We start from the raw sequence: 27,231 nt of genomic DNA, 5'->3' as shown, positions 1-27,231 counted from the left end.
GCTCATTTCTTGGACCAGCCGACTTGAGTTTAGGCAGATAGCGGATTCACAATTTCTTTAGGTTGTGCCCAATTCCACCAGGTCTCCGGGCAGAGAATATCCTTTAAGTTGCCCAGAGATGGCACTTGCTGGGTCAGATCCCAGCGCCGCTCCCACGCAGCTCCGCTGTGATAGAATTATACAGATATAATGTAATTATACAGTTATTTTATTGCGTTCTTCATTATCGGTCGATTTAAGACCGCTCTAATTACGCTTTTCCTTACCAGCTTTCTGTAAGAGCAGGACAATGGGCGATTACTATGTAATCTTACAACTGCAAATAGCAGAAAAACCCTTTTCTCCCTTAGCAGTTTACGTCCAATTCCTTGAGAAAGTCAAAAGAAATGAGAAATCGGAGCACTGAGGATAAAACAACAACATTTTGGCCACCTGGAAAACTAATGAAACAACACACCTTTTTTTTTTTTATTACCATATAAAAAGCATTTCTTTTAAACCCATAGTCCGTATAATCACCGTCTAATTTAATTCCAGCTATTCAACGGCTTAAAACAAAAAGTTTAAAGCTGACACGCTGGAAATGCCAATCATTATAACAAGCACCACTAATCGCTGACTTTCTTACACAGCAACTGCTCCACGGTCGAGATTCTGTGTTGAAGAATAATGATAAAAATTAAGAACAACGATAAAAAAGAGTCACAAACGGAGTCAGTAACTCCACACCAGCCTCTGTTCAAAGGTTCTGCTGCAACCTTTAAACAATTAACAGCTCTTAACGAAAACTAAACCATTTTTGCCCAACTAGATTTTCTCTGCTTTTCCCTCGGGCTCCTAACGTGGAGATTTGATAATGGCAGCGGAAAATACCATCCTCTAGTGCAGTGGAGCGCAAAACAAATCCACTGGGGTGTGGGAAGAAAATGGTTTTGTACTATTAATAAATAAAAGTTAAAATATTTTTATCGTAGCATCTATTTCACCTTTACCCACCTTTTTAAATTTCTGTCTCTGTGTATGCTTTGTGATGCACATAACAGTAGGTAGCACAATTGTTTTCTATACCTAGATATGTATATAATTTATAAATAAAGATGCGTATGTTGGGGGGAGGCGCTCAAAAACTCTTACTGCTGGGGATGCGTAGTCAAAATCTTTGGCGATCGCTGCCCCTACCTTTCTAAACCATTTGAAAGCACTTTCCTGGCTCTAACTGTGACTGTATTCCAGATGGGGTAGATTTTGTGTACAGTCACTTCTTTCTAGTCTGTCCAAGTACATTTGTGTCCTACGTGGATATCTACGCTTAACTGCAAGGCTGTAAAATACGCACGGGCTGCTTGGCTGAAATGTATTCATTTACATGGGAACGATGAGCAAAAATGATGCGGAACACACCGCTGGCAAAATATTGGCCTTATTGCCTTTCTGCGTTGATACGCGCTTTCATTTTCTACAAATCCTTTTTGAAAAAAACTGGCGTTTTTCAGAATGACGAGAAATTATAACGGCAGGAATATACAAGAAATGCAGCGATAAGCTAAACTTAAGATACCCTCTGAAGCCAGCTTAAATTCGTTCTTAATACAACTTAACTATATTCACGGCATTATAGCGCAGCCCGGACACAAAACACTCCTAAATTCCTTCATATATAGAAGGAGAAGTTGTGAACGGGTATGTCTGGGATTTTTTGCTTAACGTTAATTTTTGAAGTTAATGTTAAAACCTCCTCCTCACTTACTGAAAACCGACGTGCAGGGACCAAATCTGAACCAACGCCTGTCTTGAAGGTCTCAGGCTGGGCCAGCCACTGAATATAAATACACGTGCGGGGAGGTGCCCTGCTGAAGTAAATTTACTTGCCCCCATTTATTGCAAAATTCGTTTATCCATCTGGGGTGTGATGTTGCCTGTATTAATTAAAAAAAAAAAAAAAAAAAAGTAACACGGAGAGACCTGCAACGGTTTTCACAACGCTGGCTAAGAGCTGGTCCATCACAAAGGGTTAGTAGCGTGTGGGGATATCGAAACATTAAAAAAAAAAATGCCAAATTAAAATACCTTAGTTAACATACAACAATAATCACCCCGGGTACTCAAAACCAGCGAGGTACCGTGACGTACCCGATTAGCAGTAAATGAGGTCAGCAGATATACACGCTCTTCATACGCATCTGTTAAAAAGAAAGAATGAAGTAATATGTATTTGCTGGTCACCTTTTCTTTTTTTAAGTTAAATAGAAGAATTGTGCTGCGTGTAGTATAGCTCGTGCGGACTTCCTGCAATGTGTTGGTATGTTAAAAAAAAGATAAATCACAATTTTTGTGCATTCCTTGCGATGATCTCAGGGGACAGCTTAGCGTTATTACAAGGATAATACACTGCAGGCGTAAAGGATAAGAGACTGCTAGATACGTCTTATCTGAAGACCATTTGAATTTATTAATATCGAGGAAATTAGTTAAAGCTTCCCACTTCACCTGTGGTTAGGTTCCCCACAGGTTTGAGAACAAATCCTTATTCTATACCTTGTCCTAGGCCCAGGGCACAGCTGAATTCATGCAAAATATATATTCTCTAAATAACAACATTAGGTTACTACTGTGCCAGCATTCTACATTTTAGCGGTGTTACTGTTTTACATTTTACTGTAATTTTAGTTTAATTACTTAAGTGTAACCGGTTTACTGTAATTTTTTTTCTCTCTGGTTTGTGCTCCTGCTTCCTACGCCGTGTTGCACAATTACGGACTAATCCTGAAATACAACATTAACTGTTCGTGTCAGCGATGCGCTGAGCTAGAGAGAGGCGACGTTTATGCATTGTAGACTCTGAATTAGTTAATTTAGCGTGGAAACAAGAAACTTTGTACTTACCAATGCGCACCCCGTCATCCCAGTAAAGCTGACCTGCTGCAAGCTGACTGTCATTCAAAGCAACGGTGAGCGCCAACGGGTTTCTTCGGCTATGGAAAAAAAGAATATTTGTCTGGGCTAATTGCATTTTATCTTTCTCAACATAGGTAATACAATATCACTTCTATTACGGACATTGTACACAACTTAACTGAGCTCTGTTACCAGCCTTCCCCGATCCATAGCGTTACCGTTAAAGGAGGAAACCAAAAAAGGAGAAAAACCTGCCATGAAGTTGACGTGCTGCCATACTTCCTGATTCTCTCAGGACTGCTCATGTTTATACCAAATGGGAAATGCTTCCGAGCACAGTGTACATTAAACCAGAAAATTGGGCTTTTCCCAGGTTGAAAATAAGGAGTCCAGGCAAATGCAGGCGCCGTGTCACTAATAGGCGATTTATTTGCCAGGCCACTAATTAAATATCGCCCCCAAAAAGCAAAAAAATGTTACATTAAATTGTAGTCATACCTGTAAAATGTAGTATTAGCAGGGCTTTGCTGAGGGAGGATGTAGCCGCCTCGGATATGGAGGTTGATATGTTCCAAAGGAGATGGTAAATTTCTGAATTGTCCCCTAAAGCCAAGGTACTCACCCTATTCATGATTAAAAAAAAAAAACAAACCAAACCCAAATAAAACTTGGTCTCTTTGTTGAATTTTCCATTTTAAGCTTTTTTTTAGAATGAAAGTTTATGAATACATAAATACTAAGAAAGTTGTCAGTGCCAATCCTTCTTTAGTGCAGAACTATGTGTTTTCAAGATTACAATCTGAAATTCTGCATATATAAACCCATTACACAACACTTGATAAACGGAGTGACTTTTAAAGCCTGAGGCCGTAAAAATTGTTTAAAACTTTTGTCTTCCTCCACACCATCATTCCTAGAAAAGAAGTTCTATGCATCCTTGAAGGGGTTCAAAAAAAGCAAACATGGAAGCGCTTCAGTTACAGCTGTTATTCCACCTTTTTACTGGTCATGTTGAACAGGATTACATTACCACAAAGTGATTAGCAAACAAATTAGCCAAGATGTAATTTTTTACATCGCTAAAAACTCCTACTGGACACGTGTTGGTAAAACAGAGGTGGTGGAGTCACACTCCACCCCAGCACGCCGTACACCTGTGACGGTGGATACTATGGAAATTTTCCTAATCATTTCCATAGTAGGAAAAATAAATATACTAGAGTTTTTAAAATTACTCACTGTGTGGTAATCATACCAGCGGGCATTCGGCAGGTAAGCCTTCACCGCTACAGCACCCTGGAACGACACACTTTTGGTTTAGGTCTATTAAAGCCAGAAAGTACAGTTTAGTTCAAATCTCTTCCAATATTTTCATCCGTTTCTAGTATTTTCTCATTTCTTCCCCCAACTTTTCTGATACTTCTATTCCTGCTATTTCACCTGGTCCAGCGCGGGGCTGACGAGCAGTGCCGGTCCCCACAGAAATTGCCTGTGTATTTCCCATGTCGTTTTGTCTCTCACAAACCTGCAAAGTAACAAAAGAGCGGCCGAGCCCTCGGGGTCAACCTTTCCCAAAGTGTTTCCTTGTTGAAGCCTTTTTTTCTCAGTAAAACTACCATTTCCTCAGCCGCGAGCATGCTACCACTAGTAACAGGCAACATTATTACCTATCTATTCATAATAGATAATAAGGGTCAAAAATTAATCCCTTTTTTTTTACAAATGTATCACTTAGTCCTTGTCAAGAGTGTATTAAGATCCTAAAGTGAAAATCTTCAGGGCAATGCCACCTATTACTTAATTTTCACGTCTGCTGTTGCTTCACGTTTGCTGGCCTATACCTACGCACGCACTAGAATTTTTATTTAGGCTATTTAGATCACAAAACTTAAAAAAAAAAAAAAAAAAAACACACACTTTTGCTTGCTATCAGCAACAGCAAAATTAAGTAGTGGCCCAATTACTTTCTGATTTGCGCTGCTTATTTTTTGACAGGCGCTTTGTCAGGATCAAGTCTCAGATTACTCAAAATGAGGCCGGGATGACACGCTGACAAGTCAGTGGGGTTTAGTGGAAGACAAGCATTTTTAGATATTAGGCTTCACCTTTAACATTAAGGCATTGATCAGCCTTTGGCACGTATCGCCCCTTCTGACCAGGTACCAATGAAGGCTCACGTCTCTAAAAACGTCTTTTTTTAAAAACAAAAAAACCAACCTGCTATAAACCCCCCCTCTTTTTTTTTTTTTTTTTTTTTTTTTTAAAAACTGCCATATCTGTTTGGCCAAAATAAGTCACCGTGCCCTACAAACGTCTCAAAACGGGCGTCAAACCCCCTATTTTCTCCCCCCTTTTCTGTTTCTCTGCTTAAAGGTTTTGCCCAGCTGTTTCTGCGGCACGTGCTCTCTGATTCTGCGTATATCCAGCACCAGGCAGAAGGTATTTGCTGAATACCACTAGGGATGATGAGAATGAGCTTCAAAATCGATATATGAATTATGTTTCTAGATAAGACAAAAAAGTCGGCACCGTGGGGAACGGAGCCCTTGAGGCGTCACAGCGAGCCGATGCTCAATGTGCGTATTCTCCATCCCTCGCCGGTTTTAAGAGAAAAATTGCTGTAACAGGGAAAAACCTTTCTAGGAGGCCGACGGAAACCCCAGGGACTTCAGTAGGAATTCATTATGAACGGGGAAGGAAGGACCCCACTTACTCGTGGAGCAGAGGGCGGACGACGGTGCTGCCGTGAGCGTTGGCTTCGTGCATTAACGTGTACAAATAAGGTAAGAGGGTGTATCTTATATTTAGCACTTTCCTGGAAATGTCTTCAAATGTGGAATTCCAGGCAACAGGATCTTGCCTCTAAACAAGAGAGAAGAGTCTTTTGTTATTCAGATGGGATTGTTTTGTTTGGAAGAGACGGGGAATAAAACAGAATTTGCTCATATTTACAACGGACCTCACCTTCAGCATCTTTTCTTTCATCTTATTGCCCCTAAGACCATGTAATTTAGCGGCAGTAACTGTCAAACATGCCTCAAAATCGACATAGCGAAGCATAGCTGAGGAGATCTGGGTGGAGCCTTGCAAGTTCCTTGTTCTCCTCTAATTTAGAGTACCTTTATTTAGTTCTCTGTTCTTTAAGGGAGGACAAATAGCTCTGCTCCGCTCGACCTAAAGCTCTCACGAGGAGAAACATGCTGTTTCCCTTATTGCCATTTTTCCAGTTCTCTCGTTTTACAGCTCCCTATAGTACAGTCTCCTGCATTTAGACAGTTCTTTTCATTTATTCTGAAAAGAAAGACAGTATTCTATGGAAGCGGGCAAAGTACAGGAATTTCAGACACTCGGGAATCTCATTCCACTGGTCCCTTTTCTGATTTGCTGGGAAATGAAGAATACTTAGGGATGACACCGGCAAGGTCCGTTTTGCCCCTTTAAATGGGCTTAGCCATAAAAGTAATTATGGTCGTCTCCAAAGAGTGGTATGTTTAAATGAAAATGGCCTGCGTGTAAAAAAATACTAACTATTTTAGTCTTGTAGAGTTGGTATGTTTAAGTAGAATTGGACCACATGAAAAATAATGATTTTCTTCTTGTAGATGTGGTGTGTTTACGTAAAAATGGCATAGAGGGCGCACAGCAAGCTCACTACCCGGGACTTCAGCAGAGCAGACTTTGGCCTCTTCAGGGATCTGCTTGGTAGAGTGCCATGGGACAAAGCCCTGGAGGGAAGAGTGGCCCAAGAAAGCTGGGCGATATTCAAGGATCGCCTCCTTCAAGCTCAGGAGCGATGCATCCCAGCAAAGAGGAAGCCAGGCAAAAACGCCAGGAGGCCTGCGTGGATGAACAAGGAGCTCCTGGACAAACTCAAACACAAAAAGGAAGCCTGCAGAGGGTGGAAGCAAGGACAGGGAGCCTGGGAGGAATAGAGAGAAATTGTCCGAGCAGCCAGGGACCAGGTTAGGAAAGCTAAAGCCCTGAGAGAATTAAATCTGGCCGGGGACGGCAAGGGCCACAAGAAAAGGTTCTATAGATATGTCAGGGACAGAAGGAAGACGAGGGAAAATGTGGGCCCTCTCCGGAAGGAAACGGGAGACCTGGTTACCCAGGATACGGAGAAGGCGGAGGTACTCAATGACTTTTTTGCCTCGGTCTCCACCGGCAAGTGCTCGAGCCTCACCGCCCAAGCCACAGAAGGCAAAGGCAGGGACTGGGAGAATGAAGAGCTGCCCACTGTGGGAGAACATCAGGTTCGAGACCATCTAAGGACCTGAAGGTGCACAAGTCCATGGGACCCGATGAGATCCATCTGCGGGTCCTGAAGGAACTGGCGGATGAAGTTGCTAAGCCACTATCCATCATATTTGAGAAGCCGGGGCAGTCCGGGGAAGTTCCCGCTGACTGGATAACGGGAAACATCACCCCCATTTTTAAAAAGGGGAAAAAGGAAGGCCCGGGGAACTACAGGCCAGTCAGCCTCACCTCTGTGCCTGGGAAGATCATGGAACAGATCCTCCTGGAAGCTATGCTAAGGCACATGGAGGGCAGGGAGGTGATTCGAGACAGCCAGCATTGTTCAGCCTAGAGAAGAGAAGGCTTCGGGGAAACCTTATTGCAGCCTGTCAGTACTTCAAGGGGGCTTATGAAAAAGACGGCGGCAAACTTTTCAGCAGGGCCTGTTGCGACAGGACAAGGGGGAACGGCTTGAAACTAGTCTGTAAAGATACAGACTAGATAGAAGGAAGACATTTTTTACGCTGAGGGTGGTGAAACACCGGCACAGGTTGCCCAGAGAGGGGGTGGATGCCCCATCCCTGGAAACATTCCAGGTCAGGTTGGACGGGGCTCTGAGCGACCTGATCTAGTTGAAGATGTCCCTGCCCGCGGCAGGGGGGTTGGACTAGACGACCTTTAGAGGTCCCTTCCAACCCAAACCATTCGGTGATTCTATGGGCCTGACTGCAGCATACACAAAACTCCACCGGTAGCTACCTTGGAGGAATCTAGAACCCAAGAGTTCTACTCCCTCCTGAGGTGGCCAAAAAGACAATGTGAGTCCTGGCAGGAAGCCTGAGCCACTACTAACCATGGTCCTTCTTGCAACAGGAGAGAAACTTTTCAGGTAGGTACCTTCTAGGAGTCCCAGGCTGCTACCTGGGAACGCAGTTTCTGTGTAAATTTTAAAATAGCTCCAGCAACTGCCTGGCAAGTCAAGTGGGCTGTCACCTGGGATGAGATTTTCACTCCGGGGGGACAGCCGCACTGGGGATCTACCAGGGAGAAATCCTCAGCTGCTTCCCAGGAGCGAGGCGACTCGCACGCAGACGCAAATCTACTTGGGTCCCCCTTTGCGCAGAGTCCCTCTGAAACGGAGCTAACTATACACCACCGAAAACCAACTTGGGCAGCGGGCCCTGCAGCCCCCCAGTCAGCGACCTGCCATCAGAGCTTCCACAATCACAGCCTGCCAGTGGAGGCAACGACAACTGGGCAGCGACTCTGCACCGGGGGTAGGTCTCTGCGCAGAGAAACCAGGCCGGGCACCACTAGAAATACTTTGCGGCCGCGGAGGCTGAGCGCTTCGCCCACGAGGACACAAAACCACCGGAGGAACCACCACGGACGAGCTCCCGGTGCACAGGCGGGATGTCAGCTCCTTCCCGGATGAGGCAAACCGACCTGCGCTGCTGCTACCTCGCAGCGGTCCCAGACAGCCGCCTGGCCCGGGGGGGTCCTTCCACCAGATGCAAACCACCTTCGCTTTCCGCCCAGCCGGAGTCCCAGGTGGCTGCATGCAGTTGGAGCTTCCTCCTGGAGGAGGCACGCTACCTGGGGTCTCGACAGGGCAGGGCTCCCGGGCTGCCACCCCGGACACGTGCGCCTTTCAGATGAGGGCCGCCAAAGCCGCCCCGTACCTGGGGGGAGTCCCAGGCGGGTCCCAGAGCAGACACCTCCCGCCCCAAACGGGCGAACTAGCTCAGGCAGGTACCTGGCAGCTGCCTCGGGCGGCTCCCAGCAGCGGAAGAGCCCCTCGGCTCCCGTCGCGGCCTGAGGCTGAGCCGAGGGCGCCGAGCCCGGACGCGCTTTGCTTCCTCACCTCCCCCCGCCGCAGACATCGTGAGGGCACCGGGCGCCTCCCTCGCTGCTCCGCGTGGCGGGAGGTCCCGCGCTCCTTGGGGTGACACCGGCCGGGAAGCGCCAGGGCCTTCCTCCCCCCGGCTGCCCCGGGGACGCGGAGGGGCCCGGCAGAAGCCGCGGGGGCCGCACGGGCCCGGGCCGGACGGGCCGCAGCCGGGGGCGGGTCCCTCCCCTCAGGGCTTTCCCGCCTCTCTGCCGGCCTCCCGAGAGCGGCGCTGGGATTGGGCAGGGCACGCCCGGCTCCGATTGGCGGCGCTTCCCGCGGCGGCAGCCGATTGGCTGTCGCCGTGCCGGCCGGGGAAGGCTCTGGGCTGAAGTGGGGGAGCGTTCCAGGGGGAGGGGGCGGTTGTCATGGCGGCGGCCCGGCCCAGCCCCTGCCGCAGCCTGCGCTGTCAGGCGCTGAGGGCCCGCCCTCCGAGGCTGTCTTCAGTTTTGGGCCCCTCGCTACAAGAAGGACGTCGAGGTGCTGGAGCGTGTCCAGAGAAGGGCAGGAGAGCGCGTCAACGGTGTGACTGTCCATGTTAGTTCACAGCAGGGGCTGAGGTGCGATGAGGTACTGGAGCGTGGCCGCAGGCTCTGGTAGTGTTTGTGCTGAAGTAAAACGAACGAAAGGACAGCCCGGCCCTGGAAAGAAGGGCTGTGCTTTGTGGAAGCTTAGAGCTGTCCGAGAAGGATAAAGGGCAGCCCTGGATGATGCCACCAGTGACACTGAGACCCTTAAAATGAGGGGAGGGATCCTGAAAATGAGGCTTTGGGCGCTAAAAGTGAGACTTGTGGCTTCAAATGAAATATGAGGCTTTGGGCCCTAAAAATTGAGAATTGGACTCTAAAAGAAAAGAGGCACAGAACCCTAAAAAGGAGGCCTTGGGCGCTAAAAATGAGACTTTGGACCCTCAGAATTTGGCGTCAGAAACAAAAAACAAGGATTTGGACAATAAAATGAGATTTTGGACTCTGAAAGACAGACCTGGGTCTTACAAATGAGGCGTTGGAGCCTCCAACTAAAGCTTTGGACCCTAAACCCGAGCCTTTGTTCCCCAGAAAGAGGGTTTAGACCCTACAAATCAGTATTTGGCCTCTCAAAATGAGGGTTTGGGCCTTCAAGATGGGGCTTTGGACCACATAAATGAGACTTTGGTAACTTAATATGAGAGTCTGGATCTAGAACCGAGGACTTGGACTTTGAAAATAAGAGTTGGGATTGTATAAATGAGGCTTTGCACAGCCAGTTGTGGCTTTGTAGCCTAAAAATGAGGCTTTGGACCGGGAAATTAGGTTTTGTGTCCTGTAGTAAGGATTTGAACCCTACATGTAGGGTGTATATATGTATATACACCCTAGAGACACATCTCACCCCCACACGGAGCTCCTGGTTCTGGGTAGGTCTCTCCATTTTGGCCCTTCAACAAGGTCTTCCAATTCCCAGCCTGGCACCCTCTTGCAAACCGGTGCAGAAAGATCTGCCCCTGCAAAGTGAAATTCAGCTTTGCAGACCCTCATCACTCGCTCGCGCCAGTGTCCTCAGGAACAACCTTTGCTCAAGGTCAGGGACTGCATCTTTAGGGCGGCATCAGGGTGGCCCCTTCCCCCCCGGGATGCTGGAGGGGGTCCTAAGCAGAAGCTTCCCGTAAGGACGGTTTGGTTCCTGGGTTGCATAGGATGGATTTGGGCAAGGAGGAAAATGCCAGGAAACAGCAGGGGACGCGAGTGCCACCGTGCTGGGACTGGAGGTGGACCTTCTGTCAGCGTGGGTGGCCCACGGGATGGCCAAACAGGGCACCTACCTGGAGGATTTCATAAGTAGAGGTAGAAACTGGATATAAATTGGGTCATCTGGGAGATAAATAGGATAGTAGAGAGCCCTGGCTCTACCCCAGGTGGAAATAGAAAGTCCAGGCCAGCGGAGCTGGGCTCAGCCTTGCTCTCTTTCCTTCCCCGGTCCCTTATGGCCCTGGGCGTAAGCTTAGGTGGCCTCCGCTGCCCCTGCACGTACGTGCCCTCCATGCCTCCCCAGCTGCACTTGCATTCTCTCCTTTCCCCTCCAGGGATCTTCAGTTCTTCACAACATTGCTCCAAGTGCCTGGTTGCCCTCTCTTGCCCCCAAAACCACCTTCCTTTCCATAGCGGCCATGGAGAAGGTCCTTTGGATGGAAGAGGTCCCGAGGGAAGGTCCCTCAGATGGCCCCGCTTCCAGGGCCGTGCTCGGCTGATCTCAGAGCCAACCGTAAAAAACCCTTCTCCCCCGTTCCGGTTGCAAACAATTCAAAAAAAGTCAAGGCCCTTTTGCAACTTCTCTGTGTTTTTATTCATCTCTTTTTCCCCGATCCCTCCAGGTGGGGCCTCTCCAGCCGAGGGAGCGCTGAGCTCGTCTTCAGCGCAAGGCATCGCCTCGAGCCGCTTGCACCAAAACAGAGGTGTTCGTCGAGGGGTGCCTCGAGCGCGCGGGCCTCAGCGCTCCGCGTCCAGAATGCAGACTTCTGAGATTATTCCAGCACCGGCCAGAAGCTCTCAGGACTGAAGTTCACAGTTTTCTCCATCTTGGTCTCGGCAGCGGCTGCCTGAGAACCTCGTAGGCGGGCTCCTCGCGCAGGCTGGCCTCAGAGCTCGTTACCGATAAGACGGCGATTACGGGTGTTACGAAGGTCGCCGCTTCCCGAGCGTGGGAGGGCTTGGCTTTCGCCGTCTGCGTCGTGGCGATTTCAGCGAGGATTTTCTCCACTAGTCCTCCTCCTCCTCCTCCGTAGCTCTGAAGTTCTGCTGCCTGCGCTCGGCTCTGCCTTGGTGCTTGGCCGGTGGGCGCGGGTTTGCCCTTGGGTTGGCTGGTCGCAGGCTGCTTTTTTCCAGGGGAACCGCCTGGGATGACCCGCCGCTGCCTGGAAGGACACAATGGGAGAGGTCTAACCTGAGGAGGTCGATGGGTTTGTCGCCATATCCCGCCCTCGCGAGCCACGCGCCTCTTTGTGCAGCCGCCGGCGGCTCGGCTGAGGAAACCCCCTGAGCCAGGACCCTCGGCTGCCGCACGGCTGTCCCCGTGCACAGCTCAGGAGGCCATGCTGGGGCTCTCCTGAAGGGCCCGAGAGGAAGCAGCCCTGTGAAACAGGGGGCTCCCGGCAGCCCCATCCCGCCCCTCCGGGCGCTGCCGTCACCACTGTTGGGCAGCGATGGGCGGCGAGTGTTTGGGGCTGGGCAACGGGCTCTTGCCGGGTCAGGAAATCACAGAATCACAGAAGGCTTTGGGTTGGAAGGGGCTTCTGAAGGTCGTCTAGTCCAAGCCTCCCTGCGAGGAGCAGGGCCGTCTTCGACTAGATCAGGTCGCTCAGAGGCCCCCTCCAACCTGACCTTGAACGTTTCCCGGGATGGGGCAGTGACCGCCTCTCTGGGCAAAAGGAGCCCGTGCAGACGCCAGCCCTGAGCCTCACCTGACCCGAGAGCTTCTCCTCCTCCTCTTCCCCCTGATTTCCCAGAACGGTGGTATCTCATCATTTCTCGAGCTTGGACTAGCTGGAAAGGGAAAACCAGGGAATCCCACTGGAAACAGGAAGGAGAGACCTCGTCAGAAGAGCGTCGCCGGGACGCTGCCGGCCCCGGTGACAGGCAGCGCTGCTCAGGCCTCTTTCCAAAGCATCCGAGAGGGCCGTTCTGCTCCCCCTCCCATCCGCTGTCTCCAGAGGCCCGGCACCCTCCCCAGCACCGGCGCTTGCCCCGGTTCCCCACTTCCAACGTGCTTTTGCAATCGCCTCATCAGCGCCCGGGTTGGGACTGAGGGGGCTGGGTGATGCCGGGGAGGTGACAGGGACACTTTTGGTGGGGTCACTTCTGAGGGGGGAGGAGAGGGCCTTGGATCACCATCCTCCCACCGTACCCTTGGGCACGTCCCACCCCAGGGCTCCGTTTCGGTGAAGCCGACGAGTCGTCGGGAGAAAAGGCTGGGCCGAGCTGGCATGAAGCTTTGGCCCAAGTCGGAGCCTTTTGACCCGCAACGCCGGTGCTTTTCCCCACCCGACGACAGAACTTGGTTGCCCGTGCCGTGGAAAGGAGCCGGGAGCTGCTTTACCTTTCGTGCCTTGCCCGAGATGTGGCAAACCCTCCCTTCTCATCTGCTTGTCCCCGCCGGGGACTCGCCTCGAGGTCTTGAGAAGAGGCCTGGGCAGCGGCTCGGCCACAAGCTCCGTTTCAAACCTGGCAACAAGGAGAAGACGCCGACGTGACCCAGAGCACCACCAGCACTCGCTCGCCGCAATCACCTGCTGACGGGCAGACTTTGGAAGGGCCGTAAAGGCCGTTCTTTTCCCCAAGTCTACCGTGTTTTTCCAACGTCTACCGTGCCCCACCCGCAAGGACAGCCCTGGGAAATGGAGTCCCCTGGCAAAGAAGCCCTGGCCGCCACGGGAAGAAAATGTTGCCTAAATTCCTCTGTCTTTCCCATCAGATCTGCCTCGTGGGACCGACTACAGCCTGGGGACGCCAACAAGAGCCGCTGCCTGGTTGTCCCCATGGGAGGACATCCGTGGTCACAAGGAGCAAATGCTACCTTGAGCGTCTGCACCAACCAGCGGCTGCAGCCGCCAACATACTCACTCGGGAAAGAGGATGACGCGGCCGGAAACACTCAGCGAGGCCACGGGTGCCACCCGGGACACCAGCATGTCCAGCAGCCAGGGGACCTGCAAGGGAGGACCACAAAGATGGCAGGATGCCCTCCGCACGGCCGAGGCGCTCCGAATCGGAGGAGCCCGAGGCAGGGGGAGTTGTTAGGACCGTAGGTCTCGCCTCGCTCAAGTGGGATGACCGCATCCCAGCCGGGCCACGCGTGGGCAGCGCCACGACACCGCCGTGGGAGTGCCCGCGCCACAGCAAAACTGAAACGCTCACCTTGAAAACAGATTTTGCCAGGTTCTTCTTCCCGGACAAGGTCTCCAGGAAGTCGTAGTAGAATTTCATTTCCACTCTCCTGCCTTCGATGAGGAGCACCCCAACGTTCCTCAGGACGAGGGCAACGTTCGCCCCCTTCCCCAGGCAGTGAGAGAGGAGGGACGTGACGCCTAGGATGCAGCCCTCCACTTTTCGCCGGGACACAGAGGCGTCCGTGGCCACCTTGGCGTATTTCAGAGGCTCCAGCTCCTTATCGCCTGGAAAGGCACAGGAAGGGGATGGAGGCGCTCGCCCACTGGCCTTTCCACAGGCGTTTCCCAAGGGCTGCTTACTGCAGTCATCGCATCGCCCCCCCCAGGAAAAAAAAAAACATTTTTGGGCCTGCTCTGCAGAGAGAGAGTTGCTTTTTCAGAGCATCTCAGACCCAGGGCAGGGATGAAACGACCCTGCAGCCAGCCAGGGTTTAATCCGACGTCTTACCGGGCAGGTAGTCCTTGTCATCCATCAGGTTGTGGACAACCGCCAGGTTCCTGGCCAGGCGAAAGACAGGCCTCTGGATAATCACCGCCTCGTTCCCAGCCTGGATCCACTGGGGGACGGCGTCGAAGGAGCCGAGGGTTGGAATTCGGACTCCCTGGAGCAGGAGAGAAGGCAAGGGCTGCAGAGTGAGGGACTGGCTGGAGGGAAGAGCTGGGAGTGGCCCTGTCCAGGGACGGTGCTTTGGACCAGACCCTGCCCGCTCCTGCTGTTCAGAGACGCGAGCCAGGGCAGTGGGGAGAGCTTTAAGGAGGAGCTGCCGAGCCCTCTCCTTCCCTTTCCCCTGCCCCGAAAAAGCAGTGCTGGAGTCAGGGCAGAAGCAGCCCGAGGGCATCCAGGGGTCTCCAGCGAACGGGATCAGCCCCGCGGTACAATACCACCTGCCGGAGGTGATACCACCCTTGCACGAGCCCTGCTTGTCCCCCAGCGGGGACTTTTGGGGTGAGTTTCCTGCTTTCTGAGGAGGGAAAAGTAACTGCAGGCCATGCCCCAGGCCCGTGGGGACTCCCCACTCCCCTGGGTGGACTAAGAGGATGCGGGTGTCGCCCCACCTTGTGCAGCAGGAGCTGTTCTTGAACGTAGCCAGCCACTGCGTCCCAGACGGCGGTTCGCTCTAGAAGGCAAAGGAAAACCAGGTTGCGCTCTGCGTCTGCCAGCTCTCAACCCTCCAACACCCCCTGAGCTCTGGCACATTGCCAGATGTAAAGTGACATTGATGTCCCCGGCCCCAGATGGAAACACCCCTGAGATGGCTGCAGTGCCGAGTCTCACCCACACAGCGCTACAACCGTTGGTCCTGTAAGCACTCCCGCGGTGGCTGTGGATGCCTGTACCTTTGGCGGTGATGCTGGGCATCATGAAGGCGTGCTCCATCCCGTCCCAGAAGTCCATCTTGATCCGCCTCACGCTCAAGGGTTGCTCCTCAGCAGCGACAGCCCTGTGGGAGCTCATCCCTGCCTTCGTCCTATGGACGCTCCTCCAGGGTGCAGGACCCACCGTCCCGGCGGCCCCTTTTGTAGCCCTGCGCGGCCGTGTCACAGAACCAGTGTGACACCACGGTGACGTGGCCGCCGCTGGCTCTGCCGCCCACTGTGACACGCCAGTGACCTGCCGCTCGCCGTGACCAGGGCTGCCGCCAGCTCCTTCCTCCGTGCACACCGTCCAGCCGACGTACGGCCGCGCTGGCCCAGCCCCGTAATCCTGCGCATTCTCCTCGAACCGGCAGAGAGCGCAGATGGAAACTGCGTGCTCTTGTCGATCAGCCCCGGCGGGATACGCTCGGCCGTCCCATGTTGGGCAAAAATCCTTATTTTACCCCAGCTGCCACAAACAGACCCTTCACAGAACCAAAGAATCGTAGATACAAGTTATATTACAGCCAAGAGGTGAACCCCCAAGCGGTTAAGAGCACGGAACTAACGGCAACGACAGGATTTGCCCGTAAACCGTCGACTTACCCGGTTTTGGCCCTCGTGGGATGCAGCGCGAGGGGATCGGATCGCTTCACCATTCTGCGATACTGACACCGCCCGGACGGTTGAGGTCACCCCCAAAATTTTAATTCAGGTAAACTTCACGTTATTCGGCTCAGCCTAACCACGGCGCAAAACCTTTCTCTCTCAAATATTCTGAAGGAAGAGGAAAAAATAAATTAGCGATTTATCCTTGGGCGGTTTCTTGTCCGAATACGCTTTTTTCAGCCCACTTGAGGCTTACCATTTTTCCCTCCTCTTCAATTTAAAAATAAATAAACGAATCTCTCTATCGTTCTTCATTTTCCAAACGTTGGAGGCTTTGATCTTCCTCGTTCCTCCGCCTTCGCAGATCTCTTGCAGACTCCTCCGCTACCAATGAGGTGCTGAATATTAAAGAAATTTGTCCTGATGTGAATTCTGCAGCATAAGAAAGGATTAAAACAATGGTTTTCATAATTCAGACCTTTTTTCCCTCGTTTTCCTGTAATCCCCTGAAGTTTCCCAAACTACTGAATTCAGTGGCAAGATCTCTGTGCGTCCCCTGGTTATCGCTCCGGTCCTGCAGGCGTTTTGCTCCTTTTGCTCCTTTTTTTTCTTTTTTAAATCGCCTTTTACAGCGGCAAAAATGCTTCCGATGGATTGCGAAACTCGTCGTTCCAGACCTAGCAAAATAGGAGTGTGAATCGGGGCGCATTTCTTGGACCAGCTGACTTGAGTTTAGGCAGATAGCGGATTCACAATTTCTTTAGGTTGTGCCCAATTCCACCAGGTCTCCGGGCAGAGAATATCCTTTAAGTTGCCCAGAGATGGCACTTGCTGGGTCAGATCCCAGCGCCGCTCCCACGCAGCTCCGCTGTGATAGAATTATACAGATATAATGTAATTATACAGTTATTTTATTGCGTTCTTCATTATCGGTCGATTTAAGACCGCTCTAATTACGCTTTTCCTTACCAGCTTTCTGTAAGAGCAGGACAATGGGCGATTACTATGTAATCTTACAACTGCAAATAGCAGAAAAACCCTTTTCTCCCTTAGCAGTTTACGTCCAATTCCTTGAGAAAGTCAAAAGAAATGAGAAATCGGAGCACTGAGGATAAAACAACAACATTTTGGCCACCTGGAAAACTAATGAAACAACACACCTTTTTTTTTTTATTACCATATAAAAAGCATTTCTTTTAAACCCATAGTCCGTATAATCACCGTCTAATTTAATTCCAGCTATTCAACGGCTTAAAACAAAAAGTTTAAAGCTGACACGCTGGAAATGCCAATCATTATAACAAGCACCACTAATCGCTGACTTTCTTACACAGCAACTGCTCCACGGTCGAGCTTCTGTGTTGAAGAATAATGATAAAAATTAAGAACAACGATAAAAAAGAGTCACAAACGGAGTCAATAACTCCACACCAGCCTCTGTTCAAAGGTTCTGCTGCAACCTTTAAACAATTAACAGCTCTTAACGAAAACTAAACCATTTTTGCCCAACTAGATTTTCTCTGCTTTTCCCTCGGGCTCCTAACGTGGAGATTTGATAATGGCAGCGGAAAATACCATCCTCTAGTGCAGTGGAGCGCAAAACAAATCCACTGGGGTGTGGGAAGAAAATGGTTTATTACTATTAATAAATAAAAGTTAAAATATTTTTATCGTAGCATCTATTTCACCTTTACCCACCTTTTTAAATTTCTGTCTCTGTGTATGCTTTGTGATGCACATAACAGTAGGTAGCACAATTGTTTTCTATACCTAGATATGTATATAATTTATAAATAAAGATGCGTATGTTGGGGGGAGGCGCTCAAAAACTCTTACTGCTGGGGATGCGTAGTCAAAATCTTTGGCGATCGCTGCCCCTACCTTTCTAAACCATTTGAAAGCACTTTCCTGGCTCTAACTGTGACTGTATTCCAGATGGGGTAGATTTTGTGTACAGTCACTTCTTTCTAGTCTGTCCAAGTACATTTGTGTCCTACGTGGATATCTACGCTTAACTGCAAGGCTGTAAAATACGCACGGGCTGCTTGCCTGAAATGTATTCATTTACATGGGAACGATGAGCAAAAATGATGCGGAACACACCGCTGGCAAAATATTGGCCTTATTGCCTTTCTGCGTTGATACGCGCTTTCGTTTTCTACAAATCCTTTTTGAAAAAAACTGGCGTTTTTCAGAACGACGAGAAATTATAACGGCAGGAATATACAAGAAACGCAGCGATAAGCTAAACTAGATACCCTCTGAAGCCAGCTTAAATTCGTTCTCAATACAACTTAACTATATTCACGGCATTATAGCGCAGCCCGGACACAAAACACTCCTAAATTCCTTCATATATAGAAGGAGAAGTTGTGAACGGGTATGTCTGGGATTTTTTGCTTAACGTTAATTTTTGAAGTTAATGTTAAAACCTCCTCCTCACTTACTGAAAACCGACGTGCAGGGACCAAATCTGAACCAACGCCTGTCTTGAAGGTCTCAGGCTGGGCCAGCCACTGAATATAAATACACGTGCGGGGAGGTGCCCTGCTGAAGTAAATTTACTTGCCCCCATTTATTCCAAAATTCGTTTATCCATCTGGGGTGTGATGTTGCCTGTATTACTTTTTTTTTTTTTTAAATTAACAGGGAGAGACCTGCAACGGTTTTCACAACGCTGGCTAAGAGCTGGTCCATCACAAAGGGTTAGTAGCGTGTGGGGATATCGAAACATTAAAAAAAAAATGCCAAATTAAAATACCTTAGTTAACATACAACAATAATCACCCCGGGTACTCAAAACCAGCGAGGTACCGTGACGTACCCGATTAGCAGTAAATGAGGTCAGCAGATATACACGCTCTTCATACGCATCTGTTAAAAAGAAAGAATGAAGTAAAATGTATTTGCTGGTCACCTTTTCTTTTTTTAAGTTAAATAGAAGAATTGTGCTGCGTGTAGTATAGCTCGTGCGGACTTCCTGCAATGTGTTGGTATGTTAAAAAAAAGATAAATCACAATTTTGTGCATTCCTTGCGATGATCTCAGGGGACAGCTTAGCGTTATTACAAGGATAATACACTGCAGGCATAAAGGATAAGAGACTGCTAGATACGTCTTATCTGAAGACCATTTGAGTTTATTAATATCGAGGAAATTAGTTAAAGCTTCCCACTTCACCTGTGGTTAGGTTCCCCACAGGTTTGAGAACAAATCCTTATTCTATACCTTGTCCTAGGCCCAGGGCACAGCTGAATTCATGCAAAATATATATTCTCTAAATAACAACATTAGGTTACTACTGTGCCAGCATTCTACATTTTAGCGGTGTTACTGTTTTACATTTTACTGTAATTTTAGTTTAATTAGTTAAGTGTAACCGGTTTACTGTAATTTTTTTTCTCTCTGGTTTGTGCTCCTGCTTCCTACGCCGTGTTGCACAACTACGGACTAATCCTGAAATACAACATTAACTGTTCGTGTCAGCGATGCGCTGAGCTAGAGAGAGGCGACGTTTATGCATTGTAGACTCTGAATTAGTTAATTTAGCGTGGAAACAAGAAACTTTGTACTTACCAATGCGCACCCCGTCATCCCAGTAAAGCTGACCTGCTGCAAGCTGACTGTCATTCAAAGCAACGGTGAGCGCCAACGGGTTTCTTCGGCTATGGAAAAAAAGAATATTTGTCTGGGCTAATTGCATTTTATCTTTCTCAACATAGGTAATACAATATCACTTCTATTACGGACATTGTACACAACTTAACTGAGCTCTGTTACCAGCCTTCCCCGATCCATAGCGTTACCGTTAAAGGAGGAAACCAAAAAAGGAGAAAAACCTGCCATGAAGTTGACGTGCTGCCATACTTCCTGATTCTCTCAGGACTGCTCATGTTTATACCAAATGGGAAATACTTCCGAGCACAGTGTACATTAAACCAGAAAATTGGGCTTTTCCCAGGTTGAAAATAAGGAGTCCAGACAAATGCAGGCGCCGTGTCACTAATACGCGATTTATTTGCCAGGCCACTAATTAAATATCGCCCCCAAAAAGCAAAAAAATGTTACATTAAATTGTAGTCATACCTGTAAAATGTAGTATTAGCAGGGCTTTGCTGAGGGAGGATGTAGCCGCCTCGGATATGGAGGTTGATATCTTCCAAAGGAGATGGTAAATTTCTGAATTGTCCCCTAAAGCCAAGGTACTCACCCTATTCATGATTAAAAAAAAAACAAACCAAACCCAAATAAAACTTGGTCTCTTTGTTGAATTTTCCATTTTAAGCTTTTTTTTTAGAATGAAAGTTTATGAATACATAAATACTAAGAAAGTTGTCAGTGCCAATCCTTCTTTAATGCAGAACTACGTGTTTTCAAGATTACAATCTGAAATTCTGCATATATAAACCCATTACACAACACTTGATAAACGGAGTGACTTTTAAAGCCTGAGGCCGTAAAAATTGTTTAAAACTTTTGTCTTCCTCCACACCATCATTCCTAGAAAAGAAGTTCTATGCATCCTTGAAGGGGTTCAAAAAAAGCAAACATGGAAGCGCTTCAGTTACAGCTGTTATTCCACCTTTTTACTGGTCATGTTGAACAGGATTACATTACCACAAAGTGATTAGCAAACAAATTAGCCAAGATGTAATTTTTTACATCGCTAAAAACTCCTACTGGACACGTGTTGGTAAAACAGAGGTGGTGGAGTCACACTCCACCCCAGCACGCCGTACACCTGTGACGGTGGATACTATGGAAATTTTCCTAATCATTTCCATAGTAGGAAAAATAAATATACTAGAGTTTTTAAAATTACTCACTGTGTGGTAATCATACCAGCGGGCATTCGGCAGGTAAGCCTTCACCGCTACAGCACCCTGGAACGACACACTTTTGGTTTAGGTCTATTAAAGCCAGAAAGTACAGTTTAGTTCAAATCTCTTCCAATATTTTCATCCGTTTCTAGTATTTTCTCATTTCTTCCCCCAACTTTTCTGATACTTCTATTCCTGCTATTTCACCTGGTCCAGCGCGGGGCTGACGAGCAGTGCCGGTCCCCACAGAAATTGCCTGTGTATTTCCCATGTCGTTTTGTCTCTCACAAACCTGCAAAGTAACAAAAGAGCGGCCGAGCCCTCGGGGTCAACCTTTCCCAAAGTGTTTCCTTGTTGAAGCCTTTTTTTCTCAGTAAAACTACCATTTCCTCAGCCGCGAGCATGCTACCACTAGTAACAGGCAACATTATTACCTATCTATTCATAATAGATAATAAGGGTCAAAAATTAATCCCTTTTTTTTTACAAATGTATCACTTAGTCCTTGTCAAGAGTGTATTAAGATCCTAAAGTGAAAATCTTCAGGGCAATGCCACCTATTACTTAATTTTCACGTCTGCTGTTGCTTCACGTTTGCTGGCCTATACCTACGCACGCACTAGAATTTTTATTTAGGATATTTAGATCACAAAACTTAAAAAAAAAAAAACATTTTTGCTTGCTATCAGCAACAGCAAAATTAAGTAGTGGCCCAATTACTTTCTGATTTGCGCTGCTTATTTTTTGACAGGCGCTTTGTCAGGATCAAGTCTCAGATTACTCAAAAAGACGCCGGGATGACACGCTGACAAGTCAGTGGGGTTTAGTGGAAGACAAGCATTTTTAGATATTAGGCTTCACCTTTAACATTAAGGCATTGATCAGCCTTTGGCACGTATCGCCCCTTCTGACCAGGTACCAATGAAGGCTCACGTCTCTAAAAACATGTCTTTTTTTAAAAACAAAAAAACCAACCTGCTATAAACCCCCCCTCTTTTTTTTTTTTTTTTTTTTTTTTTTTTTAAAAACTGCCATATCTGTTTGGCCAAAATAAGTCACCGTGTCCTGCAAACGTCTCAAAACGGGCATCAAACCCCCTATTTTCTCCCCCCTTTTCTGTTTCTCTGCTTAAAGGTTTTGCCCAGCTGTTTCTGCGGCACGTGCTCTCTGATTCTGCGTATATCCAGCACCAGCAGAAGGTATTTGCTGAATACCACTAGGGATGATGAGAATGAGCTTCAAAATCGATATATGAATTATGTTTCTAGATAAGACAAAAAAGTCGGCACCGTGGGGAACGGAGCCCTTGAGGCGTCACAGCGAGCCGATGCTCAGTGTGCGTATTCTCCATCCCTCGCCAGTTTTAAGAGAAAAATTGCTGTAACAGGGAAAAACCTTTCTAGGAGGCCGACGGAAACCCCAGGGACTTCAGTAGGAATTCATTATGAACGGGGAAGGAAGGACCCCACTTACTCGTGGAGCAGAGGGCGGACGACGGTGCTGCCGTGAGCGTTGGCTTCGTGCATTAACGTGTACAAATAAGGTAAGAGGGTGTATCTTATATTTAGCACTTTCCTGGAAATGTCTTCAAATGTGGAATTCCAGGCAACAGGATCTTGCCTCTAAACAAGAGAGAAGAGTCTTTTGTTATTCAGATGGGATTGTTTTGTTTGGAAGAGACGGGGAATAAAACAGAATTTGCTCATATTTACAACGGACCTCACCTTCAGCATCTTTTCTTTCATCTTATTGCCCCTAAGACCATGTAATTTAGCGGCAGTAACTGTCAAACATGCCTCAAAATCGACATAGCGAAGCATAGCTGAGGAGATCTGGGTGGAGCCTTGCAAGTTCCTTGTTCTCCTCTAATTTAGAGTACCTTTATTTAGTTCTCTGTTCTTTAAGGGAGGACAAATAGCTCTGCTCCGCTCGACCTAAAGCTCTCACGAGGAGAAACATGCTGTTTCCCTTATTGCCATTTTTCCAGTTCTCTCGTTTTACAGCTCCCTATAGTACAGTCTCCTGCATTTAGACAGTTCTTTTCATTTCTTCTGAAAAGAAAGACAGTATTCTATGGAAGCGGGCAAAGTACAGGAATTTCAGGCACTCGGGAATCCCATTCCACTGGTCCCTTTTCTGATTTGCTGGGAAATGAAGAATAATTAGGGATGACACCGGCAAGGTCCGTTTTGCCCCTTTAAATGGGCTTAGCCATAAAAGTAATTATGGTCGTCTCCAAAGTGTGGTATGTTTAAATGAAAATGGCCTGCGTGTAAAAAAATACTAACTATTTTAGTCTTGTAGAGTTGGTATGTTTAAGTAGAATTGGACCACATGAAAAATAATGATTTTCTTCTTGCAGATGTGGTGCGTTTACGTAAAAATGGCATAGAGGGCGCACAGCAAGCTCACTACCCGGGACTTCAGCAGAGCAGACTTTGGCCTCTTCAGGGATCTGCTTGGTAGAGTGCCATGGGACAAAGCCCTGGAGGGAAGAGGGGCCCAAGAAAGCTGGGCGATATTCAAGGATCGCCTCCTTCAAGCTCAGGAGCAATGCATCCCAGCAAAGAGGAAGCCAGGCAAAAACGCCAGGAGGCCTGCGTGGATGAACAAGGAGCTCCTGGACAAACTCAAACACAAAAAGGAAGCCTGCAGAGGGTGGAAGCAAGGACAGGGAGCCTGGGAGGAATACGGCAAAATTGTCCAAGCAGCCAGGGACCAGGTTAGGAAAGCTAAAGCCCTGAGAGAATTAAATCTGGCCGGGGACGGCAAGGGCAACAAGAAAAGGTTCTATAGATATGTCAGGGACAGAAGGAAGACGAGGGAAAATGTGGGCCCTCTCCGGAAGGAAACGGGAGACCTGGTTACCCAGGATACGGAGAAGGCGGAGGTACTCAATGACTTTTTTGCCTCGGTCTCCACCGGCAAGTGCTCGAGCCTCACCGCCCAAGACACAGAAGGCAAAGGCAGGGACTGGGAGAATGAAGAGCTGCCCACTGTGGGAGAACATCAGGTTTGAGACCATCTAAGGACCTGAAGGTGCACAAGTCCATGGGACCCGATGAGATCCATCTGCGGGTCCTGAAGGAACTGGCGGATGAAGTTGCTAAGCCACTATCCATCGTATTTGAGAAGCCGGGGCAGTCCGGGGAAGTTCCCACTGACTGGATAACGGGAAACATCACCCCCATTTTTAAGAAGGGAAAAAAGGAAGGCCCGGGGAACTACAGGCCAGTCAGCCTCACCTCTGTGCCTGGGAAGATCATGGAACAGATCCTCCTGGAAGCTATGCTAAGGCACATGGAGGGCAGGGAGGTGATTCGAGACAGCCAGCATTGTTCAGCCTAGAGAAGAGAAGGCTTCAGGGAAACCTTATTGCAGCCTGTCAGTACTTCAAGGGGGCTTATGAAAAAGATGGCGGCAAACTTTTCAGCAGGGCCTGTTGCGACAGGACAAGGGGGAACGGCTTGAAACTAAAGGGGGGGAGATACAGACTAGAGAGAAGGAAGAAATTTTTTATGCTGAGGGTGGTGAAACACCGGCACAGGTTGCCCAGAGAGGGGGTGGATGCCCCATCCCTGGAAACATTCCAGGCCAGGTTGGACGGGGCTCTGAGCGACCTGATCTAGTTGAAGATGTCCCTGCCCGCGGCAGGGGGGTTGGCCTAGACGACCTTTAGAGGTCCCTTCCAACCCAAACCATTCAATGATTCTATGGGCCTGACTGCAGCATACACAAAACTCCACCGGTAGCTACCTTGGAGGAATCTAGAACCCAAGAGTTCTACTCCCTCCTGAGGTGGCCAAAAAGACAGGCCAGGAAGCCTGGCAGGAAGCCTGAGCCACTACTAACCATGGTCCTTCTTGCAACAGGAGAGAAACTTTTCAGGTAGGTACCTTCTAGGAGTCCCAGGCTGCTACCTGGGAACGCAGTTTCTGTGTAAATTTTAAAATAGCTCCAGCAACTGCCTGGCAAGTCAAGTGGGCTGTCACCTGGGATGAGATTTTCACTCCGGGGGGACAGCCGCACTGGGGATCTACCAGGGAGAAATCCTCAGCTGCTTCCCAGGAGCGAGGCGACTCGCACGCAGACGCAAATCTACTTGGGTCCCCCTTTGCGCAGAGTCCCTCTGAAACGGAGCTAACTATACACCACCGAAAACCAACTTGGGCAGCGGGCCCTGCAGCCCCCCAGTCAGCGACCTGCCATCAGACCTCCCACAATCACAGCCTGCCAGTGGAGGCAACGACAACTGGGCAGCGACTCTGCACCGGGGGTAGGTCTCTGCGCAGAGAAACCAGGCCGGGCACCACTAGAAATACTTTGCGGCCGCGGAGGCTGAGCGCTTCGCCCACGAGGACACAAAACCACCGGAGGAACCACCACGGACGAGCTCCCTCCCGGTGCACAGGCGGGAGGTCAGCTCCTTCCCGGATGAGGCAAACCGACCTGCGCTGCTGCTACCTCGCAGCGGTCCCAGACAGCCGCCTGGCCCGGGGGGGTCCTTCCACCAGATGCAAACCACCTTCGCTTTCCGCCCAGCCGGAGTCCCAGGTGGCTGCATGCAGTTGGAGCTTCCTCCTGGAGGAGGCACGCTACCTGGGGTCTCGACAGGGCAGGGCTCCCGGGCTGCCACCCCGGACACGTGCGCCTTTCAGATGAGGGCCGCCAAAGCCGCCCCGTACCTGGGGGGAGTCCCAGGCGGGTCCCAGAGCAGACACCTCCCGCCCCAAACGGGCGAACTAGCTCAGGCAGGTACCTGGCAGCTGCCTCGGGCGGCTCCCAGCAGCGGAAGAGCCCCTCGGCTCCCGTCGCGGCCTGAGGCTGAGCCGAGGGCGCCGAGCCCGGACGCGCTTTGCTTCCTCACCTCCCCCCGCCGCAGACATCGTGAGGGCACCGGGCGCCTCCCTCGCTGCTCCGCGTGGCGGGAGGTCCCGCGCTCCTTGGGGTGACACCGGCCGGGAAGCGCCAGGGCCTTCCTCCCCCCGGCTGCCCCGGGGACGCGGAGGGGCCCGGCAGAAGCCGCGGGGGCCGCACGGGCCCGGGCCGGACGGGCCGCAGCCGGGGGCGGGTCCCTCCCCTCAGGGCTTTCCCGCCTCTCTGCCGGCCTCCCGAGAGCGGCGCTGGGATTGGGCAGGGCACGCCCGGCTCCGATTGGCGGCGCTTCCCGCGGCGGCAGCCGATTGGCTGTCGCCGTGCCGGCCGGGGAAGGCTCTGGGCTGAAGTGGGGGAGCGTTCCAGGGGGAGGGGGCGGTTGTCATGGCGGCGGCCCGGCCCAGCCCCTGCCGCAGCCTGCGCTGTCAGGCGCTGAGGGCCCGCCCTCCGAGGCTGTCTTCAGTTTTGGGCCCCTCGCTACAAGAAGGACGTCGAGGTGCTGGAGCGTGTCCAGAGAAGGGCAACGGAGCTGGGGAAGGGTCTGGGGAACAAGCCTGCTGAGGAGCGGCTGAGGGAACTGGGCTTCTTTAGCCTGGAGAGAAGGAGGCTGAGGGGAGACCTCGTCGCTCTCTACAACCACCTGCAAGGAGGTTGTAGCGAGGGGGGGGTCGGTCTCTTCTCCCAGGTAACAAGCGACAGGATGAGAGGAAACGGCCTCGAGCTGCGCCAGGGGAGGTTTAGATTGGACATGGGGAAAAATTCCTTCACTGGAAGCGTTGTCAAGCACTAGAACAGGCTGCCCAGGGAAGTGGTTGAGTCCCCATCCCTGGAGGTATTTAAAAGACGTGTAGATGCGGCGCTGAGGGACATGGTTTAGCGGGCACGGTGGTGGTGGGTTGACGGTTCGACTCGATGATCTTAGAGGTCTTTTCCAACCTTAATGATTCTATGATTCTCACGCACAGCGCTGCGAGTTTGCTCCGGGAAGCGTGAGGGAAATTCCCTTCCCAAACTATCCTATCAGCTGGTCTTTACGGCAGGAGAGCGCGTTAACGGTGTGACTGTCCATGTTAGTTCACAGCAGGGGCTGAGGTGCGATGAGGTACTGGAGCGTGGCCGCAGGCTCTGGTAGTGTTTGTGCTGAAGTAAAACGAACGAAAGGACAGCCCGGCCCTGGAAAGAAGGGCTGTGCTTTGTGGAAGCTTAGAGCTGTCCGAGAAGGATAAAGGGCAGCCCTGGATGATGCCACCAGTGACACTGAGACCCTTAAAATGAGGGGAGGGATCCTGAAAATGAGGCTTTGGGCGCTAAAAGTGAAAATTGTGGCTTCAAATGAAATATGAGGCTTTGGGCCCTAAAAATTGAGAATTGGACTCTAAAAGAAAAGAGGCGCAGAACCCTAAAAAGGAGGCCTTGGGCCCTAAAAATGAGACTTTGGACCCTCAGAATTTGGCGTCAGAAACAAAAAACAAGGATTTGGACAATAAAAAGAGATTTTGGACTCTGAAAGACAGACCTGGGTCTTACAAATGAGGCGTTGGAGCCTCCAACTAAAGCTTTGGTCCCTAAACCCGAGCCTTTGTTCCCCAGAAAGAGGGTTTAGACCCTACAAATCAGTATTTGGCCCCTCA

The 27,231-nt window shown here is 49.9% G+C and overlaps 4 protein-coding genes and 1 long non-coding RNA gene across 5 annotated transcripts; all 5 read right to left on the bottom strand.

The window, feature by feature from the left end:
• Positions 1-9,182, bottom strand: LOC143173396 (sucrase-isomaltase, intestinal-like). Its single transcript, XM_076363619.1, has 8 exons — positions 8,996-9,182; positions 5,609-5,757; positions 4,336-4,420; positions 4,135-4,191; positions 3,394-3,518; positions 2,884-2,972; positions 2,131-2,180; positions 1-367 (listed from the first exon to the last, which is right to left on the bottom strand). Exons 2-8 carry the CDS (start codon positions 5,659-5,661, stop codon positions 347-349), a joined length of 480 nt encoding a protein of 159 aa, XP_076219734.1. The 5' UTR covers positions 5,662-5,757; positions 8,996-9,182; the 3' UTR covers positions 1-346.
• A 2,141-nt stretch (positions 9,183-11,323) lies between these two features.
• On the bottom strand, positions 11,324-13,696 carry LOC143173373 (uncharacterized). Its single transcript, XM_076363597.1, has 4 exons — positions 13,615-13,696; positions 13,091-13,215; positions 12,456-12,564; positions 11,324-11,909 (listed from the first exon to the last, which is right to left on the bottom strand). Exons 1-4 carry the CDS (start codon positions 13,680-13,682, stop codon positions 11,558-11,560), a joined length of 654 nt encoding a protein of 217 aa, XP_076219712.1. The 5' UTR covers positions 13,683-13,696; the 3' UTR covers positions 11,324-11,557.
• A 91-nt stretch (positions 13,697-13,787) lies between these two features.
• LOC143173381 (coiled-coil domain-containing protein 81-like) lies at positions 13,788-14,446 on the bottom strand. Its single transcript, XM_076363605.1, has 3 exons — positions 14,389-14,446; positions 13,866-14,165; positions 13,788-13,810 (listed from the first exon to the last, which is right to left on the bottom strand). Exons 1-3 carry the CDS (start codon positions 14,411-14,413, stop codon positions 13,788-13,790), a joined length of 348 nt encoding a protein of 115 aa, XP_076219720.1. The 5' UTR covers positions 14,414-14,446.
• A 33-nt stretch (positions 14,447-14,479) lies between these two features.
• LOC143173395 (uncharacterized) lies at positions 14,480-15,920 on the bottom strand. Its single transcript, XR_012997546.1, has 4 exons — positions 15,903-15,920; positions 15,279-15,781; positions 14,997-15,058; positions 14,480-14,542 (listed from the first exon to the last, which is right to left on the bottom strand). It is a non-coding gene; the product is annotated as an uncharacterized LOC143173395 (long non-coding RNA).
• A 688-nt stretch (positions 15,921-16,608) lies between these two features.
• Positions 16,609-25,779, bottom strand: LOC143173394 (sucrase-isomaltase, intestinal-like). Its single transcript, XM_076363618.1, has 8 exons — positions 25,593-25,779; positions 22,199-22,347; positions 20,933-21,017; positions 20,732-20,788; positions 19,992-20,116; positions 19,482-19,570; positions 18,730-18,779; positions 16,609-16,975 (listed from the first exon to the last, which is right to left on the bottom strand). The coding sequence occupies exons 2-8, from the start codon at positions 22,249-22,251 to the stop codon at positions 16,955-16,957; spliced, it is 480 nt and encodes a 159-aa protein (XP_076219733.1). The 5' UTR covers positions 22,252-22,347; positions 25,593-25,779; the 3' UTR covers positions 16,609-16,954.
• Positions 25,780-27,231: the final 1,452 nt, after the last annotated feature.

The sequence above is a fragment of the Aptenodytes patagonicus genome, unplaced genomic scaffold, assembly GCF_965638725.1.
Source record: "Aptenodytes patagonicus unplaced genomic scaffold, bAptPat1.pri.cur scaffold_71, whole genome shotgun sequence".
Classification (NCBI taxonomy): domain Eukaryota; kingdom Metazoa; phylum Chordata; class Aves; order Sphenisciformes; family Spheniscidae; genus Aptenodytes; species Aptenodytes patagonicus.
Note: the sequence above shows the minus strand (reverse complement) of the source record. Positions and strands in the feature narration are given on the sequence as shown.